This window comes from Gavia stellata, chromosome 24 (genome assembly GCF_030936135.1).
Source record: "Gavia stellata isolate bGavSte3 chromosome 24, bGavSte3.hap2, whole genome shotgun sequence".
Taxonomy (NCBI): domain Eukaryota; kingdom Metazoa; phylum Chordata; class Aves; order Gaviiformes; family Gaviidae; genus Gavia; species Gavia stellata.
In genome coordinates this window covers 2,164,778-2,183,182 of record NC_082617.1, presented here as the reverse complement: position 1 = coordinate 2,183,182, position 18,405 = coordinate 2,164,778, and the positions used below count along the sequence as shown (strand labels likewise).

The 18,405-nt window shown below is 58.5% G+C and overlaps 1 protein-coding gene across 6 annotated transcripts in view; it reads left to right on the top strand.

The window, feature by feature from the left end:
• Positions 1-15,761, top strand: part of RGS3 (regulator of G protein signaling 3) — an 86,749-nt gene extending 70,988 nt beyond the window's left edge. For 3 of the 6 annotated variants that reach the window (XM_059828668.1, XM_059828669.1, XM_059828670.1), the window contains 6 exons: positions 4,845-5,492; positions 8,881-8,954; positions 12,677-12,778; positions 13,534-13,595; positions 14,238-14,404; positions 14,495-15,761. In XM_059828668.1, coding sequence (XP_059684651.1) covers positions 4,845-5,492; positions 8,881-8,954; positions 12,677-12,778; positions 13,534-13,595; positions 14,238-14,404; positions 14,495-14,680 — 1,239 coding nt within the window. In that variant the 3' untranslated portion in view covers positions 14,681-15,761. Of the gene's footprint in view, positions 1-4,844; positions 5,493-8,880; positions 8,955-12,407; positions 12,557-12,676; positions 12,779-13,533; positions 13,596-14,237 lie in introns of those variants that run through there. The other 3 variants (XM_059828671.1, XM_059828673.1, XM_059828672.1) reach the window with 3 other exon arrangements.
• The last annotated feature ends 2,644 nt before the right edge of the window (positions 15,762-18,405 follow it).

Here is an 18,405-nt window from a genome sequence, read left to right as displayed (position 1 = left end):
ACCAGCCCCACAGAGCTGGTGCAGCTCACAGAGGGCAAGGAGCGGAGCTGCCTGGGGGATGCTCCTCGTGAGCACTTTCAAAATTACTCCCATGAAAATTTTCTCAAGTTTCAGTAGTTCTGCTTTGCGTTTCTGGCTTCGTTTTCTTCCTCTCAGCCCCATGCTGTGTATTGGATGCTGCCTCCTGTAGCCATGTACTTACTTGGTTCTTAGTGGTCACTTTTTAAGTCTCGAGGTGCTCATCATCAACGGTTTTGGTAGTGTTTCACAGGGCCAGTTAGAAGTTTCTGATCTGATGGATCTGGGCACAGTTTGTCCCATGCTAAGAACTGAAATTGTAATCTTTTTCTTATACTTCAGGAAAAACCTACGTTGGAAATGTTGATGTTTCCCTGGTTGATGTAGGCACTGTTTTCCCTGCATCACATCTGCCCTGGGGAGGGATGTTACCTCCGCACAGGGAACACGCTGCCAGCAGTGAAGCTGGCTGCATTCTCCCCAAAATCCCCCTGGAGATGGACTTGGTCTCATTCCCACAGAGTTAAATGCTTTTGGGGACAGGTGAGGCACCTTTAAGCAAAGGTAGATTTAAGGGCAGCAGGAGCCAGAGAGGTTCGAATCTCCATGGGGCTCACAGAAGATGGGACTGCCACGGTCTGGGGACAGCCCATGAGAGCAGATCCTCCAGCAGTATCTTGGGAGGTCCCTTAACTCCTCCTGGGGTGAGAGCGCAGTCAGAGCAGCGCGTCCTTTGCTCTCCTGCTCAGCTTGATGTCCAACAGTGTGAACCCTGCAGGGACATTCCTGCTTTTCCCAGTCCCTGATTTTGGCTGAGGAGATGCCTGGGTGCAAGGCGCTGCCGTTCTCCTAGGCATGTTTGGCCTCCTCTTTCCCCAGTATTACTGCAAGAGAAAGATGCGCGTTGCAAAACTTGAGCGTCCACGTCATGAGCCAGAAAAGGCTGAATTCAATTTTCTTGTGTCCAGGCTTTACTTGAGCTACAGCAGCTCCATGACTGCAAGGAGCAGAGGTTTTGAAATAAGAAGCTGAGAGCCTCAAAAAAGCCCCTGACCTCCCAGAGCTGGGGATTTAAGGGAATGCCAACTATCACGCCACTTCTGGCAACAAGAGAGCTGGCAGCACTGGGGGAAGGTCAGTGCAGGCTTCAGCTCACAGCTGTGCTGTCTCTCTGGCTGGTGTTTTCCCAGCTGGAAGTCTCGGCCGTGGGCCATCAGAAAGGGCATGTCATTTAAAGAAATGCTGGAGAAGTTGAGACCGCACTGACAAACCCACATATGTTCATTGAGATTTGCTTTGCTGGCGTCAGAGCAGCAGCAATCAGAAAAAAACGATCAAATTACAGACTGAAGAGCAGAGGGTTTGCAGTACTTGTCCCCCGTCGTGGTTTCAAGAAAACTTTTGAGTCAGTGAGTGATGCCCAAAGGCAGAAGGAGTCCAGGCAGAGGGTTACAGGTGCAGAGATTGAGGATGCTGGAGCAGGCAGGGCAATGTTTGGCTTTTTGGGGGTGTGTTGAGGCTTGTTCAATGGGGAAATTGATATTAGGGACTCTATTGCTGTGGCTCTGATCTCAGACCGATCATCCTCTTTCTCTAAAATTACTCGATAGCCGTCCCCGGGTTTGGAGGCAGCTCTTTCTTCTACTTTCTCTTCCCCTTCTTGGGACATGCTGCCTTGGCCACTTAGTCTGAGATAGAAACTGAAACAATGAAGTGTGAGGTACTCCAGGGAGGATGTAGTAAAGCCCCGAGGCCATCCCGGCTCAGGACAGGGAAACCCAGATGTTGAGAATGGGAAGACTAACATGTTGAGGACAGGGAGACCCAGATGTTTAGGATGGGAAGATGCAGATGCTGAGAACAGGCAAACCCGCATATTGAGGATAGGAACACCCAGATGTTGAGGGCAATGAGACCCAGATGTTGAGAGCAACGAGACCAAGAGGTTGGCGATGGGGAGATCTAGATGTTGGCCGCTGGCTCCTGAGTTACTTCTGCTGGCCAAGGGAGAGGGACCCATGGCAGCGAGACCACGGGATGTTTTGGTTGAGTCCTTGAGGTGGAAGTACAGATGTCCCCTTCACCTTCCTGCTCAGACAGCATCAGCACTGCCTCCATCTGCTGCCTCCTCCAGCAGCCCTTTGGCTGCGATGACGGTGAGAAGGAAACCTGGTTGCATCCTTGTCCTTGCTGGCACAAATGGGCTTTGCGCAGCAGGGTGGCCCTTGGCTTCGTGTGATGAAGACCCTGGTGCCTCCAGCCACGACCAGGCTTGTTGGCTGGTTGTGATGGCATTACTGCTGCTTTCCTTCCCTGTCTTTCCCCCACCATCAGGTGATGTTTAACAGAGCTCAGCCATGGCCCTTTCTGCGAGGACAGGATTTCACAGCTCCGGTGATGCTTTCAATCTGAGATGGAAACCTCGCTCGGTGGTGAGGCTCCTGCTCATATTCTCCGTGCCACTAAAAAGCAGCAGCGTCTCTGATTGAATTAGCGCAGGGATTTAATTTAATCCCCAAATGTCTCTCATTTTAAGGGAGCCTGTTCATTTCCTTCTAGGGCCTTATCTGATGTGGGCAACCAGCAAGATTAAGCAGAAGGACTGGACAGATAGGGGACTGTTGGCGGGGGGGGGGGGACACGGCTTTGCAAGGAGTGAATTGAGGGCTGCGTGGGTTTTTCCTCTAATTATTTAATGAAATAATGATGACAGTGATTGCAATAGAAATAAGAGATAAACAGCTTCATTAAAACACACGCTGGTGCAAATAGCATCCTTGCACGGCAAGTCTGGAAACATTCCATTTTTACAAGGAATTACTGTGAGGGGAGTGAAACAACCCCAAGGTCGGGGTAAACTGAGCATTCACTTTGTGCCTCCAACCAAATCCAGCTGTTTCGGGGATGGGCAGATGTCGCAGATGGGGCTGAGGACATCATGGTCTCTGAATTTTAGTCTTCAGACTTGCTGGGGCAGTTCAGGTGATGCTAAATTGCTGCCTGTGGCGAGTCAGGCTGGAAGGGGACAGAGCGGGTCCTCTCCATGCTCCTAGGTGTAAAGGGGGCCCTTTTGGCATGAGAAAAACAGCCAAGGCACAGGCGGGCATGGGTGAGCTCCTTTGCGTGCAGGAGGCAGCTGGCTGTGGCGCTGAGCTCAAGCACCTTTTTGGAAATCTGGCCGGCTTTTTGGACCCGTTAGCTCAGACACGCGCCTGCAGATGCTGCCAGGTGCCGCATGGTCTCTGCACCATGCCCTCCGTGCAGAGCGGATGGTGCCGAAGTCCGGGCTTAAACCCCTCCAGGGTATTTCCTGGGGATGACAGCAGCTTTTGCAGCCTGATGTCTGCATACAGCTCCCTGGTGATATCCAGTGGCGGATTATAATCCACGTGCACTGGCTCCGCAGAGCGAGGAGGTGTTTAGCAGCAGATTGGCTGTCCCAGGGGCCAGCTCGTGGGGGTCTGCTGTCACAAGCCAGGGCCACCGTGGGGATACAGCCTCCGTCCACTCCATGGCTGCCTCTCTTACTCCTGGGATACGAGGGTGGATGGGCTAATTCCTGGAACCACTGCTCAAAAAGCTGAAGTCAACCTAATTTATACAGGGGTGGTGGCTTTGTTAACTCCAGCTTTCTGGTTGCCATCGGGCTGATGAGAATTCTTGGAGCTTAATTGGGAATACAGTGACATTTTTTCTGGGTGACTTGTTACCTGGGGCTGGTCCTGGGTAATAACCCCTGCCCCAGCCCTACAGGGTCTGTGTAGGTGGGAATTGCTTCCTGGGGGGAGGATTTCTCTCTGCTTTGGTCTTTCTCCCCTGCTGAGCTAGTTTTGCCCCTTTGGCTTAGACAGGCTCTGTGCAAAGAGAAAATCACATGGAAGAGAGGACCCAGCTCTGGCAGGGGGGCTCATCGAAGGCTCACCCTGCTCACGAAAAAACCTTGGAGGTATTTTCCCTTGGGCTACTCTTGGCTTTTCCCTTTGAAAGGGCAGAGCTTGCTCAGGCCTTTCCGGGCTGCACAGGAAAGCTGGCAAAAAACAGCCCCAAAAGCTTAAGAAACCGAAAGGGGCTGGTAGGAGCGGTTGTGGTTTTGCAGGGCCACGTCTGTGCAGGGCACGGCGGGGTGGCCATGGGGAGCCCCACAGCCCGGGGCACCCCGTCAGAGAGGCTGAGCCGCTTGTGGCTGCGGCTGGGCTGAGCTTGGGCAATCTGCAGATGAGCAGAGCCCAGTGCTTCTCTTCTGCATTTAATAATGCGGTGCAGGAGGGGCCGGAGCTGCCGGACGAGAGCTGCTGGTTTTCTCTGCTGCCCTGCCGACCTCGGGGAAGATGTCTGCAGGGCTGAGCCCCTCCAGTAGCTCCCAGGGGGACGGGAAAGCCATCGAGGTAAGGATGATGTTACTGGTTCTGCCTCTGCGGCTGGAGCCGAGCCTGTCTGCGCTGGCTGTGCTGCTGGGCTGAGCCACCCGCCAGCGGCCCCCCTCCTTTTCTCCAAAACCGCCAGTGCTGCCGGGTGCTGGAGGTGGGAGCTGGGTGGCCCCATCCCACTCCTGCCTCATAGCCACCAGCTGGCTGCTGGTGGGGGAACCCGGTGCTCCAGGGATCAGGACCAGGACTGGGTGCTGTGGGAGTGATGGGCAACCTGCCACCACCTGGGGACCTAGGGACGATGCCGTCCCGCCCCACCGGAGCACCATTAGGGCAGTACAAATTGATGCCAGCCTTGTGGTTGGGGTGTTAGGAGCGGAGAGGCTCCCCAGGAAGGTGGCCAGTGAGACATTTGGGGCGCTTCTGCCTTCATCCTTCTTTATCTTATCTTCTGGGCAGATGCTGGAGACAGACGCCGAGAAGCCGGGACAGATGCACTCGGAGGATGGGAAGGTGGCAACAGGTGATGCTCCTCTGGCCGCAGAGGCACCAGCGCCGGCCGAGCCCTGGGAGGCTCTGGGAGCCACGCAGGGTCCTCTCCTGGCGGAAAAGCAGCCGGTGGCCACTGAGAAGGGAGAGGAGCAGCCCAGCTCCTTGCCAGCCTTCGTCATCCCCGAGCTGCGGCTTGACAGCACCTTCAGCCAGAGCGCAGCGGGCATAGCGGGCAGCACCACGGACGGTGAGGATGAGGAGGAGGATGATGATGAGGAAGATGAGGATGAGGAGGATGAGGAGGAGGACAGCGACGAGCACTACTTGGAGAGGAATGAGGCGAAGCGCAGCAGCATGATCGAGACGTCGGGCTGTCAGCCCGTCTATACGCTGAGCGTGCAGAGCTCCCTGCGGCGCCGGACCCACAGCGAGGGCAGCCTGCTGCAGGAGGCCAAGAGCCACTGCTTCACCTCCGACACCACCCTCAACTGCTCGGACAGCCAGGGCACCAAGGGCCACTGGGCCCTGCCCTCCCCCAGGACCCTCAAGAAAGAGCTCGCCAAAAACGGCGGCTCCATCCACCAGCTCACCCTGCTGTTTTCAGGCCACAGGAAGGTACGTGAGCCGGCTCTGGTTCTGCGGGGGGCGGCTCCTGTTTGGCCATGGGGATGGGGGAGCTCTTGGGGTGGAGGTGTCCCGGCACATGGCCCCTCTCTCAATGGCCACAGCAAAGCTGGCATCTGAGGGGCCAGGAGCGTCCCTGCCACTGGCAGTCGGCTCTGGGAGATAATACTTAGCACCCAGGGGATGTCACCCAGAGCCAGTGTGCTGCTGCTGTGTGTGGGCATCTTCCACCAATGTGTCCAGATCCTACAGGATCCCATGTCCTGGAAAGCCGTTGTCTGCTGAGACTGGTGGAGGGAGAGGTGCACCCGGCTGTGGCAGGGACAGGGCAAAGCCAGGCTCCAGAGAGCCTCCGGTGACAGAGTCCCCAGTGAGCTCAGGGATGCCAGGAGCAGTGTGGCTTTCTGCCCCGGCCAGCCTCTTGCAGGGCTTTGACTGTTGTGGAGGGCCCGTCTTAGAAAAAGGTTGAGGTGAGCAGCGATTTCTGACCCTGCCATGCAGAAAGGAGGAGCAGTGGAGGGCTGTGCAGCAGGAGCTCGGCACGGGGCTGGATTGTGCTCCCGGGGCTGGCTGGCTGGGGTGCTCCTTGTGCCCCCCGGGAGCAGAACTTGCCTTGGCTGTACTTTCGCATAACAAATATTTGCAGGAAACAAGGTGCCATTGCAGAGATTGTGTGTGAGAAGTGCTGCTTGCCCTATTCTCCGCAGGGGAAGCCTGGCTGGGTGCTGAGAGCGGCTGCCTGCCTGCCTGCGGCGCTGGCCCAGCACTCTGCTCTGCCCCGACCGCGCTCATGCCAGCTTGGTCTCTGCCAGTGGCTGTGGGTACTGCTCTGCTAGGGTCTGTATTGCTGGGCTCAGGACGACGTTGCTCAGGGTCATGCTGCACAGCTCAGGACCACATTACACGGCTCAGGACCATGTCATGCTGCTCTGGACCACCTTGCAGTGCTCAGGACCACATTGCATGCTGCTCCACGGTGGCTGACTCCTTGGCAGGAGAGGCTGGTGCAGAACCCCGCATGCCACCAAGCAGGGCAGCATGATGGGGTTAAACCTGTGATGGAGTTAACCCTCTCCCTGCCAGGCTCATGCTGCTTGAAAAGCTACCTCTGGTGCTGCTTCCTGCAGCACTTTTTGAGCTCAGTGTCCCCGGCCAGCTGGTGAGAGCTCTTACAAGTCTGACAGGCTGGTCAGATGGGGCTGCTGTGCAGAAGGGTAGCCCAAATTCAGCAATTGCAGACTGGGGGGTTCAGACCCCCTCCCAGATCCTATCAAGAAGGGTCACCTTTGTGGCAGGGACACCCACGCTGCCCGGTGCAGATGCAAGGGAGGTGGTGGTAGTGTCAGCACCCGATGAGAGTGTCCTGTTAGGGCTGTCAGTGATGAGGCTCCTGGAAAGAGGTTTCACAGTGCCGCTGTGCGTGCAGCCTGGGAGCGTGCAGCTCTGCGGCCGGAGGCTGCTGCTGCACTGGCTGAGACTGGTCCGGTTGCACACTCGCTGCTGAGGAGAGACATGGGGAACATACCCCACTCCTGCCCCGGAGAGCCCCCAGCTGCGCTTTCTGGGCTGATCTGGGTGGATGTTTCTCAGCTGCAGCAAACTGAGCTCCTCCTGAATTAAACTGCTCTGGTGCAGATGAGACCGGGATTTTTTGGAGCAGGGACCAGGGCAGCCCATGCCGGCAGTGAGGGCAGCGTGGCTACTGGACCTCCTGGTGCTCCCGCTTCCAGCCCTACAGCAGCTCCATCTGGCTCTGTATGGCTGGTGCCTTATCCACCCGCCCATACGTCCTCCCGGCGCACCCCTTGCCCGCTCTGTTGCCCTGCCTCTCCGGCTGCCTGCGGAGGGGCCGAGGCTGCCCGGGGGCCGCAGCCGGCAGTGGAGCTGGGCACGGTGCTAGGCCACCGTGTGCACAGGTTTTTGGGCTACTGCTATCCCCCTGCCTATAGTTTGGAGGGACTTTTGTTGGGCTGTGCCTTTTGACTAGTTCGATGAAACCCTCCGAGGTTTCTGGAGCAGGACACTGATGTGCAATTCCCCTATGGATCCCCTCCGGCGGCAGCACCAAGCTGCCAAGCACCGGCACCCAGTGGCCTCAGCGGTAGGTCCACAGCATCCATCAAGGTGCTTGGGTTTTTTTTCCCTTCGGGGAGCATTTCAGAGGGGCTCATTCTGTTGGCCCTTTTAACACCATCGTGCCCAGTGTGCCTCCCCTCCTTCCCGCAGTCGGGGCTGGGAGGTGGTTGTTTTAAGAGCGTATTGTGACTGGGAGCACTGGGACTCCTCAGGCGAGCTCCACTGCTGCCTTTTGTCCCTGAGCACGGCGGAGCCTCTCTGGACAATGGCAGGAAACGTGCTCCGGCTGCGTGTCGCCCCGGCCAGCCCGCCTGCCGGGGCCCTATCTGGTTGGGGAAGGTGCTTTGCAAGGGCTGCATTGTTTGGGGCCGATAAACTCCGGAAACCCGGGCGCAGAATGGAAGGAAGTGTCAAAAGCCTCAAGCCCGGGGCTGCGGGGCTGCACAGCGGGTTCCCACGGCACACTGTGGGGTGGCGATCCCGGAAAGTGCCCTGCAGTCCCTGGCAGTGCGGGGCTGAGCTTGATGTGGGGTTGAGCTGGATGCAGGGCCGGCTGTGAGCATCTTCCAGTCTCATTCAGTAATGGATGAATTACTAAAGCCCCTGAGCTATGGTGGTCCCAGGGGTCCCCGTGCCTGGCCCCAGGCTGCATGGCTCAGACGCTACGCTGGTGCTGCACTGAGCTCGTGGTGCATCCGAGGTCCCCTTGGTTTGCCCAGGCCTCCCCAGGGCAGTGGTTGGGGAGTGGGGCCCTCTGGGTGCCCCTTGGACTTGAAAGCTGCCATGATATGATTCAATTATGGCTGAACTGCTCTGATTTTTCCTGACTGGGGACTGCTGCGGGACCCCTGATTGCTTTTGGGTGCCCAGCCTGGTTCTGGGGGCACAAGGTGCTCTGCAGGCTAGGGAGGGGTCCCTGTGCCCACCTAGGACAGCAGGAATGGGAGCGTCAGGAATGGGGATGCGAGTACCCTCTCCATAGGAGGTGCCACTGTCAGAGTCTTGAACCTGGAGGGGTATCTGGGTCACTCTCTTGAGGTGCTCCGGGAACACCATGGACTGGTGATGGCATAGGACGGGTGGAGGCAGGTTCCCATGCCAGAGCGGAGAGGAGCTCGTCGCATTACATTGTGGCAGCCAGCCGTGGTTGTGGGGAAGGAGCCCTGTGGATGGCACGGCTCTGGGCTGTGTGGGCACGGGGACCACGGGGGATGCTGGCAATGCCGGTTGGTGACACTTGGAGTGCCACTGTGGGCATGCACTGGCGTGATGATACAGATGCTGTTTTTCTGTTCCCCCCCAGCTGAGCGGAGCTGACCCCGAATGCAGCTGTGACGAAGGGGATGAGACCTCCCGCAAGAAACGGAGCAGGAGCCTGTAAGTGTCACATCGTGGTGGCATCAGAGTGTACAAGGGCTGTTTACTGTTGTCAAACACCTCGGCCAAGCCCCGCGGGTCCAGGCAGCCCTTGGGGCTCTCCGTCTTGTTCTCCCAAGCTTTGCTGGGAAGAAAGCAGCAAAGACACGCATGAACTAAGGTCTCACTTCAGATGGGGAGTCATGATTTTCAGGCAGGAGGGTGTGACGCACGCAGGGGGCATCGCACAGCCCAACTGGGAGCAGCCCCCTGTTTGCCTTGCTTTGACAGATGGGGCGAAGGAGCCGGCTCTCGCCGGTGGCGTGGGGAAAACAGCTTCCCCGGTCCCGGCAGAGCTCTGCTCCGGCAGCGCTGGGTTCAGGGAGAGGACATGCAAGTGGTGAAACATGAGCTGGGGGCCTCCTTCCCTCTGGCCCCATGCCGGGAGGAGGAATGGGGAGGTTTCCCACAAGCTCCAGCCCTTGCAGCACATCGTAGCGTGTGGGCAGCGTGGCGTGAGCACCAAGCGCAGGGGCCACCAAGGGACACTCGCAGCCCCTCTGCCTCTCCTGGTAAGGCTTTGGGGGTGCCAAAAAGTGGGTCTGGGCAAGGACGAGGCAGCCGTGGCCTTTGCTTCCCAGGAGCGCAGCTGCAGCTGGGTGGGGGCAGGCGTGCCAGCGGGGACGAGTGAGGATGTTTTGGAATGAACCGCCTCCGGTTTTGCAACGCAGGATCTGGACGGGTGTCACGGCCACAGGGATGCCCAGGGCTGGGTCTTTCCCCGCTCCACGTGGCTCGGGGCAGGTGGAGAAGTTGCACGTGGTTTGAGCGGCTCAGGGGGTGCGAGGGGGCCGAGCGTGCCTGCCGCGCACACGGGCTCGACGGCTTCGCCGCATGTGCCGCCTGCCAGAGAGCGGCACTGTTGTCCTGCGCGCTTCCTAGCTGCAGCTGGCTATTTTTAGCTCTTTTCATTATTTCCCCCCAACACTTGAAATTAAAATGAATCCCTTGCAGTCTGCAGCAGGGACGTCCCCCCATCCGCGTGTCCCTGCTGTGGCGCTGAGCCAGGGGAATCGGGCTGGCGGGGGGAGGCTCAGCCACCCCCGGCTTAGCGGGGTCAGGGACGGTTGCAGAGAGTGTTTTCTCCTCACCTTGAGACAGCAACGGATGAGCTGAGGAGCCTCTCGGCATCGCACCGGCCGGCTATTGGCTGCGCAGCCTGGTTGCCAGCCGTCCGCGGGGAGTATTTATGGTGCAAGTGGCTGGGGTTTGGCACTCGCCTCCCCTCCCGGCACCGGCACGCTCTGCCGGCCCCGTTCGCTTGCCGGCTCTCCCTGATGTACCACACGATGGTGGACTTTTCCGAAAAATACCTGGAAAGGTAGGACTTGAGCTTCCTGCGGGGAAAGTTGATGCGCTTTGCAAGGGATGGTTTGGAAGCGGCGCAGGGCGATGGGACTGGATGTGGCCTTGCGGCTGTGCCAGGGCACCGGGTGCAGATCACTTTATAGGGGCGACTCCAGGCAGAAACTAGCACTTTCTTATGAAACATTATTTTTGCCGTGGCATTTTATACCACAGACTGTCTGCAGCTGGGGGCTGTATGTGCCTGCAGCTGCTGCAGACTGATTTCGTGCCGCTTGCGATTTATTTACAAGCATGTGCAAGAGGAGCAGTGGGTTTCAAATTGGGAAACTTCCTTAGGTGGTGCTTGCTGGCGTATTACAGCTGGCAAATCTGCCCACAAGCCGCGATCACCTGTGAGCCCCAGAGCCTGGTGTGCAGCAGAGCTACGCGCCGCAGCAGGCTGGCATTGTGCAGCGGGCTGTGCGGGTGGAGGCAGCCCACGTGCGCTGGGGACACACACAAGGGCTTTTCAGAGCTTTGAAAGCCCCGCCAGGCACCGAGCTGCGGTGGCTGCCTTGCTAAACTGGGAACACTGCTAAAATTGTTACTCGGGGCTGCGTGGGATGGCCTGTCCTGTGTGGTGGCTGGTCCTCGGCTGCCGGCGTTGCCGGCAGCGTGGTAATGGGAGGCAGATGGTGTTTGGAGCGTGAGGCTCCGTGTTTGGATCCGCTTTTCCCACATTAGCGCTGAGCTGGTGCCTGGCAGCTGGCAGCAGCGGGACGCGTGTCCTGCTGGGAACACAGCCCAGACAATGCAAGGGCAACGAAACTGCCCATGCCCCCCCCGAGGGCACGGACAGCACTGGGGACTAGGGGGGACGATTGCCCTCTAAAATCGTTCTCTGGCTTAGGGTGCTCAGCACCTTGTAGGACTGAGCCCTGGGGTTGTTGCAGCTATTTTTTTCCCAGTGGATTGCTGTATTTTACCCTCCTGGGACTGGAGAGAGCTGTGGGTCCAGATAGCGTCACTCGGGTTGGGGTACACCTTTGCCTTGCATCTTCCTGTGCCCCTTGTGTCCCCAGCCAGCCCTGGGCACGGCTTGGCCAGGCAGAGGTGGCTCCTCCAAGCGTTCTCGCACAGACCCACTGGTGTGGGACCCATGGGAAGTTGCAGGGGGTGGCCTGGCCATGCCACCCTGGGGCCCCATCCTCCTGGTGGCACCGCCATCCTCAGTGCAGGATGAGCATCCCATGCCACCCTGCCTGTCCCCTGCACCCCTTCCTGCTGTGGTGTCATGCAGAGGCTGTGCCACGAGGGGACAGCATCGTCCACGCCTGTCCTCACCCGTCACCTCTTCCACCTCCTGCTCCCCTGCCTTGGCCCCTGGGAAGCCCTCGCAGGGCCAGGCTGGGGCCAGGCTGGGGGTCCCACTTTCCCATGGCACTTGCCAAAAATATTTGTCCCGCTTTGTCCTGGTGGCAGTTTCCTGGAGGAACCGGGAGCCCTGTGTCTGGGTGCACATCAGTCTGTCTGTCCGGGGACGGCGGAACGGGGACCTGTGCAGGGTGGCAGCAAGGGATGTCTGTGCCGCAGTGCCCCTCTGCGCCGCACACTGCCTATCCCAACTGTGCCCTTATGGAGATGTCCCCATGGCCCTGCCAGTCCCGGGCTGGCACTGGACAAGCGTGAGCACCAGTGGGTCACGCGTGGGCTCCCAGCCCCATCCCCGCAGGGGGGACACGGTGAAGCACTGTTGTCCTGCTCTGCTCCTAACCCCACTCAGCCCCGCTGCCGGCCCCTCTGCCTTCCCCGGGAGGCCTGCGCTCTATAAATAGCCCTCGTAAATCCCCGCCGTGATTATTTTCCCCGCTGTCTCTTGAAAGGCCCCACTATCCGCCCTCGGCGCTGATTTTTCCACCTTTCCTCAAGTTTCCCCAGCAACGGCGGAGCCGTCCGAAATAGTAGCAGGGCTGACACAGCCCTTACTCACGCGCGCCTCGTTCACCCCACGCTGCATTTAAAGCTCCTCTGGGCTGAGCCCTCCCACTTCCGCGCTGGCTGCACCGGGCGGGAGCGTGGCACAGAGCCGGCGTCAGAAAGCCCGAGCGTCTGGCCGCGCCGGTCGCGCCGGGAGCTGCTGCACGGGCCGTCCCAGCAGCCATGCCCTTTTTCCGCGACCTTTCCAAGCCCCAGCCGCTGGAATTTCACGCGGAGATGCTGCTGGGTGTGCAGAGACCCCACAACGGCAGCCTGCAGCGCCGGCACACCATGAAGGAGTAGGTGGCGGGTGTGGGGTGGTGGGCGACGTGTGAGGCGAGACTGCTGACGGGTCCCCTGGGTGCTGGGTGTCCCCCCGAACCCCTCGCCCACCTGCTAAAACTTGCTCTTCCCTCTAGAGCCAAGGACATGAAGAACCGGCTGGGGATTTTTCGGCGGCGAAACGAGTCCCCGGGGGCCAACCCCTCCGGCAAGCTGGACAAAGTGCTCAAATCACTCAAGTAGGTGCCGTGCGCGGGTGGCGCAGGGATTGGGGGTTGTGGGGGCTGGGGGACGAGCCGTGCCGGGCTGAACTTCACCTCCAGGGAGGCTGGGGTCACCCCGTTTGGGGAAGCTGTTGACAAACAGTTTTTGTGTCCACAGGAGCATTAAAAACATCTGTTGGCTGAAAATTCCCCCCCAGGTGGGTGGAAGGTCTGTGCCCGGGAGGTGGCACAGCGGCGGCTCAGGCTGGAAATTTCCCTGACGGCTGCTTTCTCCCAGTGCCTGTATGTGAAACTTTAACTGGCCGGAGGATGGTTTGAAAAACCACTTTGCTCTGGAGATGCTTCAGCAGCCGGAGACGAGCCCTCCCCGCTCTCGCACCCGGCGGCTTATCCAGCTGCTTGAATGGGGCGGCTGAAATCCCCACCATCTCGCAGCCTCCTCGGCATTGCCTGGAGCTTTTCCAGTTCTTGCTCAGACACCCCAAGCAGCGTGGCTGCCCGCACAGCCCTCTTTCTATCGGAATTTCTTCCTGCCAGTCTAAAGGCAGAGGTTTCCTTCCAGCAGAGCCACCACGGTGCTGCCTGGCGCAGAGCCCGGCTCTGCCCGCAGATGCTCTGGCAATGGTGGTGCCGGGAGCCGGGGCCAGCCCCACTGGGGCACACAGCGTTGCTTTATCGGCTGGAAATATTTTGCCCGTGCTGCATCGTGGCAGGCGGTGAACGTGGCTTTCGCAGCTTTGCTTTGCCAACACGCTGTCCTTCTCCCGCAGGCCCGCTCCTGAGGAAGCTCTCAAGTGGGGGGACTCCCTGGAGAAGCTGCTGCTGCACAAATGTAAGTGTTTGCCCGTCTCTTCCACCTCTGTTTGCTGCCGGGGGAATATCCGGACACGTGCATGGATAAAGCTGGGATTTCCTATGTTAATCCCTTCCGGTGTTTGGGGGTAGACAAAGAGAAATGAGGCTGCCCCTTGCCTGCACCCATGAGAGAGCCATGGCTTGGGGCTACAGCCCCCCTCCAGCTTGGGGAGGAAAAGGCAGAGATTTGTGTCTGTGCCGGGTTCGGAGCTGTGCAGTGGGTCTGTGAAGCAGGAGCTGCTTCAGACCATTCCCCTTCTCGCATATCACACTGGGGCACCCCGCATTGGGCTCACGTCCTACACCCAGCCCCGGCAGGGACGACCAGGGGGTCCTCTCCTCATTGCTGCCCCCGGTCTAAGTCCAGCCTCCCTCTCAGCGCTCCGTGCATGCAGCCGGGCTGAGGACTGTGGATTCCCCACATGGATGGCTTGCGTTGCCATACTTGGTCTGGCAATGCCATCACTGCCTGTGTTGTACAAAGGCTCCCAAGGGGTTTTTAGGGGACAGTGCGGGGAGGTAGTTAGGTTGTACCTTTGCAAGGTTGCTGGGCTGAGGGTCTTGTGGGGCCATTCCCCACCTGTGAGCCGGGAGTAGAGATGTGTGTCTGTCCCCGCAGACGGACTCGCTGCCTTCAGAGCCTTCCTGCGCACCGAGTTCAGCGAGGAGAACCTGGAGTTCTGGCTGGCCTGCGAGGAGTTCAAGAAGATCAAATCCCAGTCCAAGATGGTCTCTAAGGCCAAGAAGATCTTCGCCGAGTACATCGCCATCCAGTCCTGCAAGGAGGTGAGGGCTGGCTGCTGCGCTGGTGTGTGGCTCCGCAGCACGGCAGCTGCCCATGGAGCTGCTCACTGGCACTGGTCTCTCTGCCCACAGGTCAACCTGGACTCCTACACGCGGGAGCACACCAAGGAGAACCTGCAGAACATCACCCGCAGCTGCTTCGACCTCGCGCAGAAGAGGATTTATGGGCTCATGGAGAAGGACTCCTACCCCCGCTTCCTCCGCTCTGACTTGTACTTAGACATAATTAACCAGAAGAAAGCCAGCTCCCCACTGTAGACCTAAGGACTCTCTCGGGGCAGGCTGGGAGCTGCGTGTTTACATGAAATCGGGTGGCGGAGGCCTTCCTGAGGGATGGCGGGAGCGTGCCTTCCCGCTGCCGTTCGTGCCCCCAAGCCATATTCCTGCAGTGGATGGGTGTGGGGCAGCTGAAGGCACCGAGCATGAGGCCGAGGGGACCAACAAGCCAAGCAGTCTGGTACTGCTTCATCGCCCCATCTCACCATCGCTGGTACGACGCCTTCGGGGTGACTCCGGCATGGATTTTAGCCAGGAGGGAAGCTCCCACAAGTCTACTGTGAAGCATGCGCCCGAGCTTGAGTGTTGCTGGAAGGCGATGAGTGATTCCCTTCGAGGAGGAGGAGGACTTTTCTGCAGGGCTCCGGCAAGGGGACAACAGCACCGACATGAACGTCTTCCCCGGATAAAAGACTTCTGAACTGGACCAGCCCCACGATGCTGCTGTGCTTCCCCGTGCCGGCGATGCCTCCCGGCTCCCCCGAAGCAGCTATTTCGCAGGAGCCCGGCGCTTCCTTCGCTCGTGGTGGGTCCCCCCCGGGAGCAGCGAAAGCTGGGTCCTTCCCCTGCGCTGGAGGTGTGCAAGCCAACCGCCTCCCACTCCCACCCCTAGTTTATTTATTGATCTCCTATAGCTGGACGCGTTGCTGTGTAATAGGAAATCCTCGTGTCCTTTCCCGTTCTGAAATTACAAGTGCAATATTTGTGTGTGTCGTGGCAGAGCTCTCCGGTGGAGTGGATGCCTTTTTTCTGAGTGCGTACAACATTTTCTAAGTTAGCAGGTTTTATTTGACAAAACGCGTTCCCTAGCAGCGGGCCGCTGGGGGAGCCTGGGTGTATATATCATGCCCTGACGACGGAGGGTTTGGTGATGGAGAAAAGCAGCTCTATGCATCAGACGCTCTCCTTACTCTGGATAACAATATTGTGTTTTGAGAAGCGGGGGTTATTGCTGAACCTGGCAGAGCTGGACGGACTGCCTGCCTCCAGGCACCCAGTTTACAGTGCGAAGCATCTCTGCAGCTAGCAAAAATACATTGTCATGGTCATAGGTAAATAAAAGGAGAATATAATTTCTTGTAGCTGCCTTTTCTTCGTGGCCTGTTTCTCAGCGCTGGTGGAGCCAGGTGTCCCCTGCTTCACCGAGGAGTGTAAAATCCTGTTACTGCATGGCTAAAGATAGGAAAATCTGGTTCTGTGAATTTCTGAGCCATTTTTTATGATAGAGCGGCTGCCAGATGCTCCTGAGGCCAGGCCCAGCTGTAGCCCTGCAGGAACACAGAAAGTTTTGCCCAAAACGAGACTGTTCCCAGGGATAGTGTTCACTGTTTAAACATGATGGGGCATGAACCTCTGAACATGGAAAAGCCGAGAAACTTAACTGACCTAGTGTAGCTCCAGGTCCCTCTGGGGTCACACCAAAAGAAGCAACAAAAAGCCCAACAGTGCTATTTCAGGTCCCGGCTGCGCGGCTTGGCAGGGCTGCTCCTCCCCTGGCAAAGGCAGCGCTTCGACAGCTCTGGTGTACGATGAAAACATTTTGTAAAGGCCGTTCATGGTGTGTTCAGTAGCTGAAATGTCTCGTGCCCGTCACCTGCTTGTGGTCGGCCTCAGATGGCTCAGGGATGTGCTTACGGTGTCACGGGGCCGTGCTGTGTCGTGGGGCAGTGCAGAGGGACTGGTGATGCCCAGGGATGGAGGTGATGTGGCTGCCCCAGTATTCCCACCCGGGCACAGCTTTCCCCGGCGGATACGGTCTCTTCTGGGAAACTGTCTGTGTTTCCCTCCTTAAACAACCAGCAGGTGATGGCCAGGTGGGGAAACTGAGGCAGAGCCGAGGAGACCCCGCAGGGTTTGGCTGGAGGCAGCAGAGTTGGTGGGATGCCTGCGTGGGTCTCCTGGGGATGCTTTTGGCACCCTGGGGTCGCGGCCTATGGACCGGTGTCCCGGCTGCGACCTGGTCACTGTCCCTGGAGCTGCTGGGACCTGGTGGGTCGGTGCAGCCTCCCTGCAAGTGCTGCCACGGTCGCCCCAGCTGGCTCCTCCAAGCCAGACCCTCCTCTTTCTCCCAGCGTTGCCGAGAGCCTTCACCTTCTCTCCTTCCCAGCCGGGAGGGTTTCCCTTCATATCTGGCCTCGACACAGATCTTGTTGCACTTCCCCCCTCTCTCCATCACCCACGTACTCTCGGCCACCCCTCGCTCAGTCCCAAGCCATCGGTGCTAGGAGACTGTGATTGCAGGGTCGCTTCGTTGCCCCCCCATTTCTCCGCTGGGCTCCTGGGGGCAGCATGCAGGGGGACTTGGCTCAGGGGGCTTTGTGGTACCCGGCAGCTCCGTACCTGCTGTTACCTTCTCTCTGCCCCGAACGCCAGTTCCAGCGAGCTCTCCTGTGGCTGTTGGTGATGCCCAAGAGCATCCAACCCACATAACCACGCCTGGTTTTGAGCCTATAACCTGCCTTACTTAGGTGAATTATCCACAGCTCTCCTGTGGCTGTTGGTGATGCCCAAGAGCATCCAACCCACATAACCACGCCTGGTTTTGAGCCTATAACCTGCCTTACTTAGGTGAATTATCCGAGCCCATCTGGCAGGGCAGGCAGCAAGGGCTGGAGCTGCGGTGGGACACGCGGTGCGGTAATCTGGTGCACTACTTTGAATAAAGACCACCGACCCGCCTGCAGACAGACCCTGCAGGGGACAGAGGCACCGGTGCGTGCGAAAGGCAGAGAAGTGGGGAGCTGGGGTGACTCCCTGGGGAAAACAGAAATAGCCCTGCCTGAGCGATAGAAATTTGGTTATTGCTGTAACAGAATTTATTGCCGGCCGGCCAGGTTAGCCTGAGTCACTCTGCAAACACCATCCCCACGTGCTTGGGAGGCGCTTGGTTTCTAGGAGAGGCAGGGCTGGGGTGGGAAGTGGAAATGCCGGGTGCTCATCCCATGTTCTCCTGGGACGGCCAGTGCCCTCTGCTTGCCCTCTGCAGCAGGACAGGTCTCATCATGGACCCTGCGGTGACACCACAGCTTTGTCCCCTCCATGCTGCAGGAGAGGAGCTGTGCCACCTTCTCCAAGACTTTGTGCCGCAGAGTGAAGGGTATGAGAAACTTGGAGCATATGGATGGGAACTGGATGGGGGACGTTGGCTCATGGAGGGGGTTTGTTCTGGTGGGATGTTGGTTGGGATGGAGATACAGCCCCACTGCCCTGAGCAGCTCCTTTTCGGGGGGCATTAGGGGACGGGGAGCTGCTGAGGCTGTTATGGGGGCACTGAACTTACAGCACTAGCAGGAGCAGGACAGAAATGTCCTTGTTTAGCACAAACTAAGATGTCCAAGACAAAATCCAGTCAGGTTGCAAGGGATGTGGAGAGAAGAAATGATTGAGTTGTTGATGCCAATATGATGAGCCTGAGCAATGAAAATGGGAATTAGGTATTCTTAATTCCTAATTTGAGACACAACCTCAAACCAACCAGAAATGCTGACAGCCGGAGGGATGTTCCCAGGGCAGCGATGCTGAAATCACAGGGGGTCGCCTGGTTGGGGATGGCCCTGGGGAGGGACAAGTGGCCTTTTGCAGAGAAAAAGCCATTACCTGCGTCCCAGCCACCACCACCAAAGCTGTGGTAGGTGGCACGGGGTGGTGACAGCGAGAGCCACTGCCTGTCTCGGGCTCATCCCAAACCCTGCGTGTGTGCAGGCAGC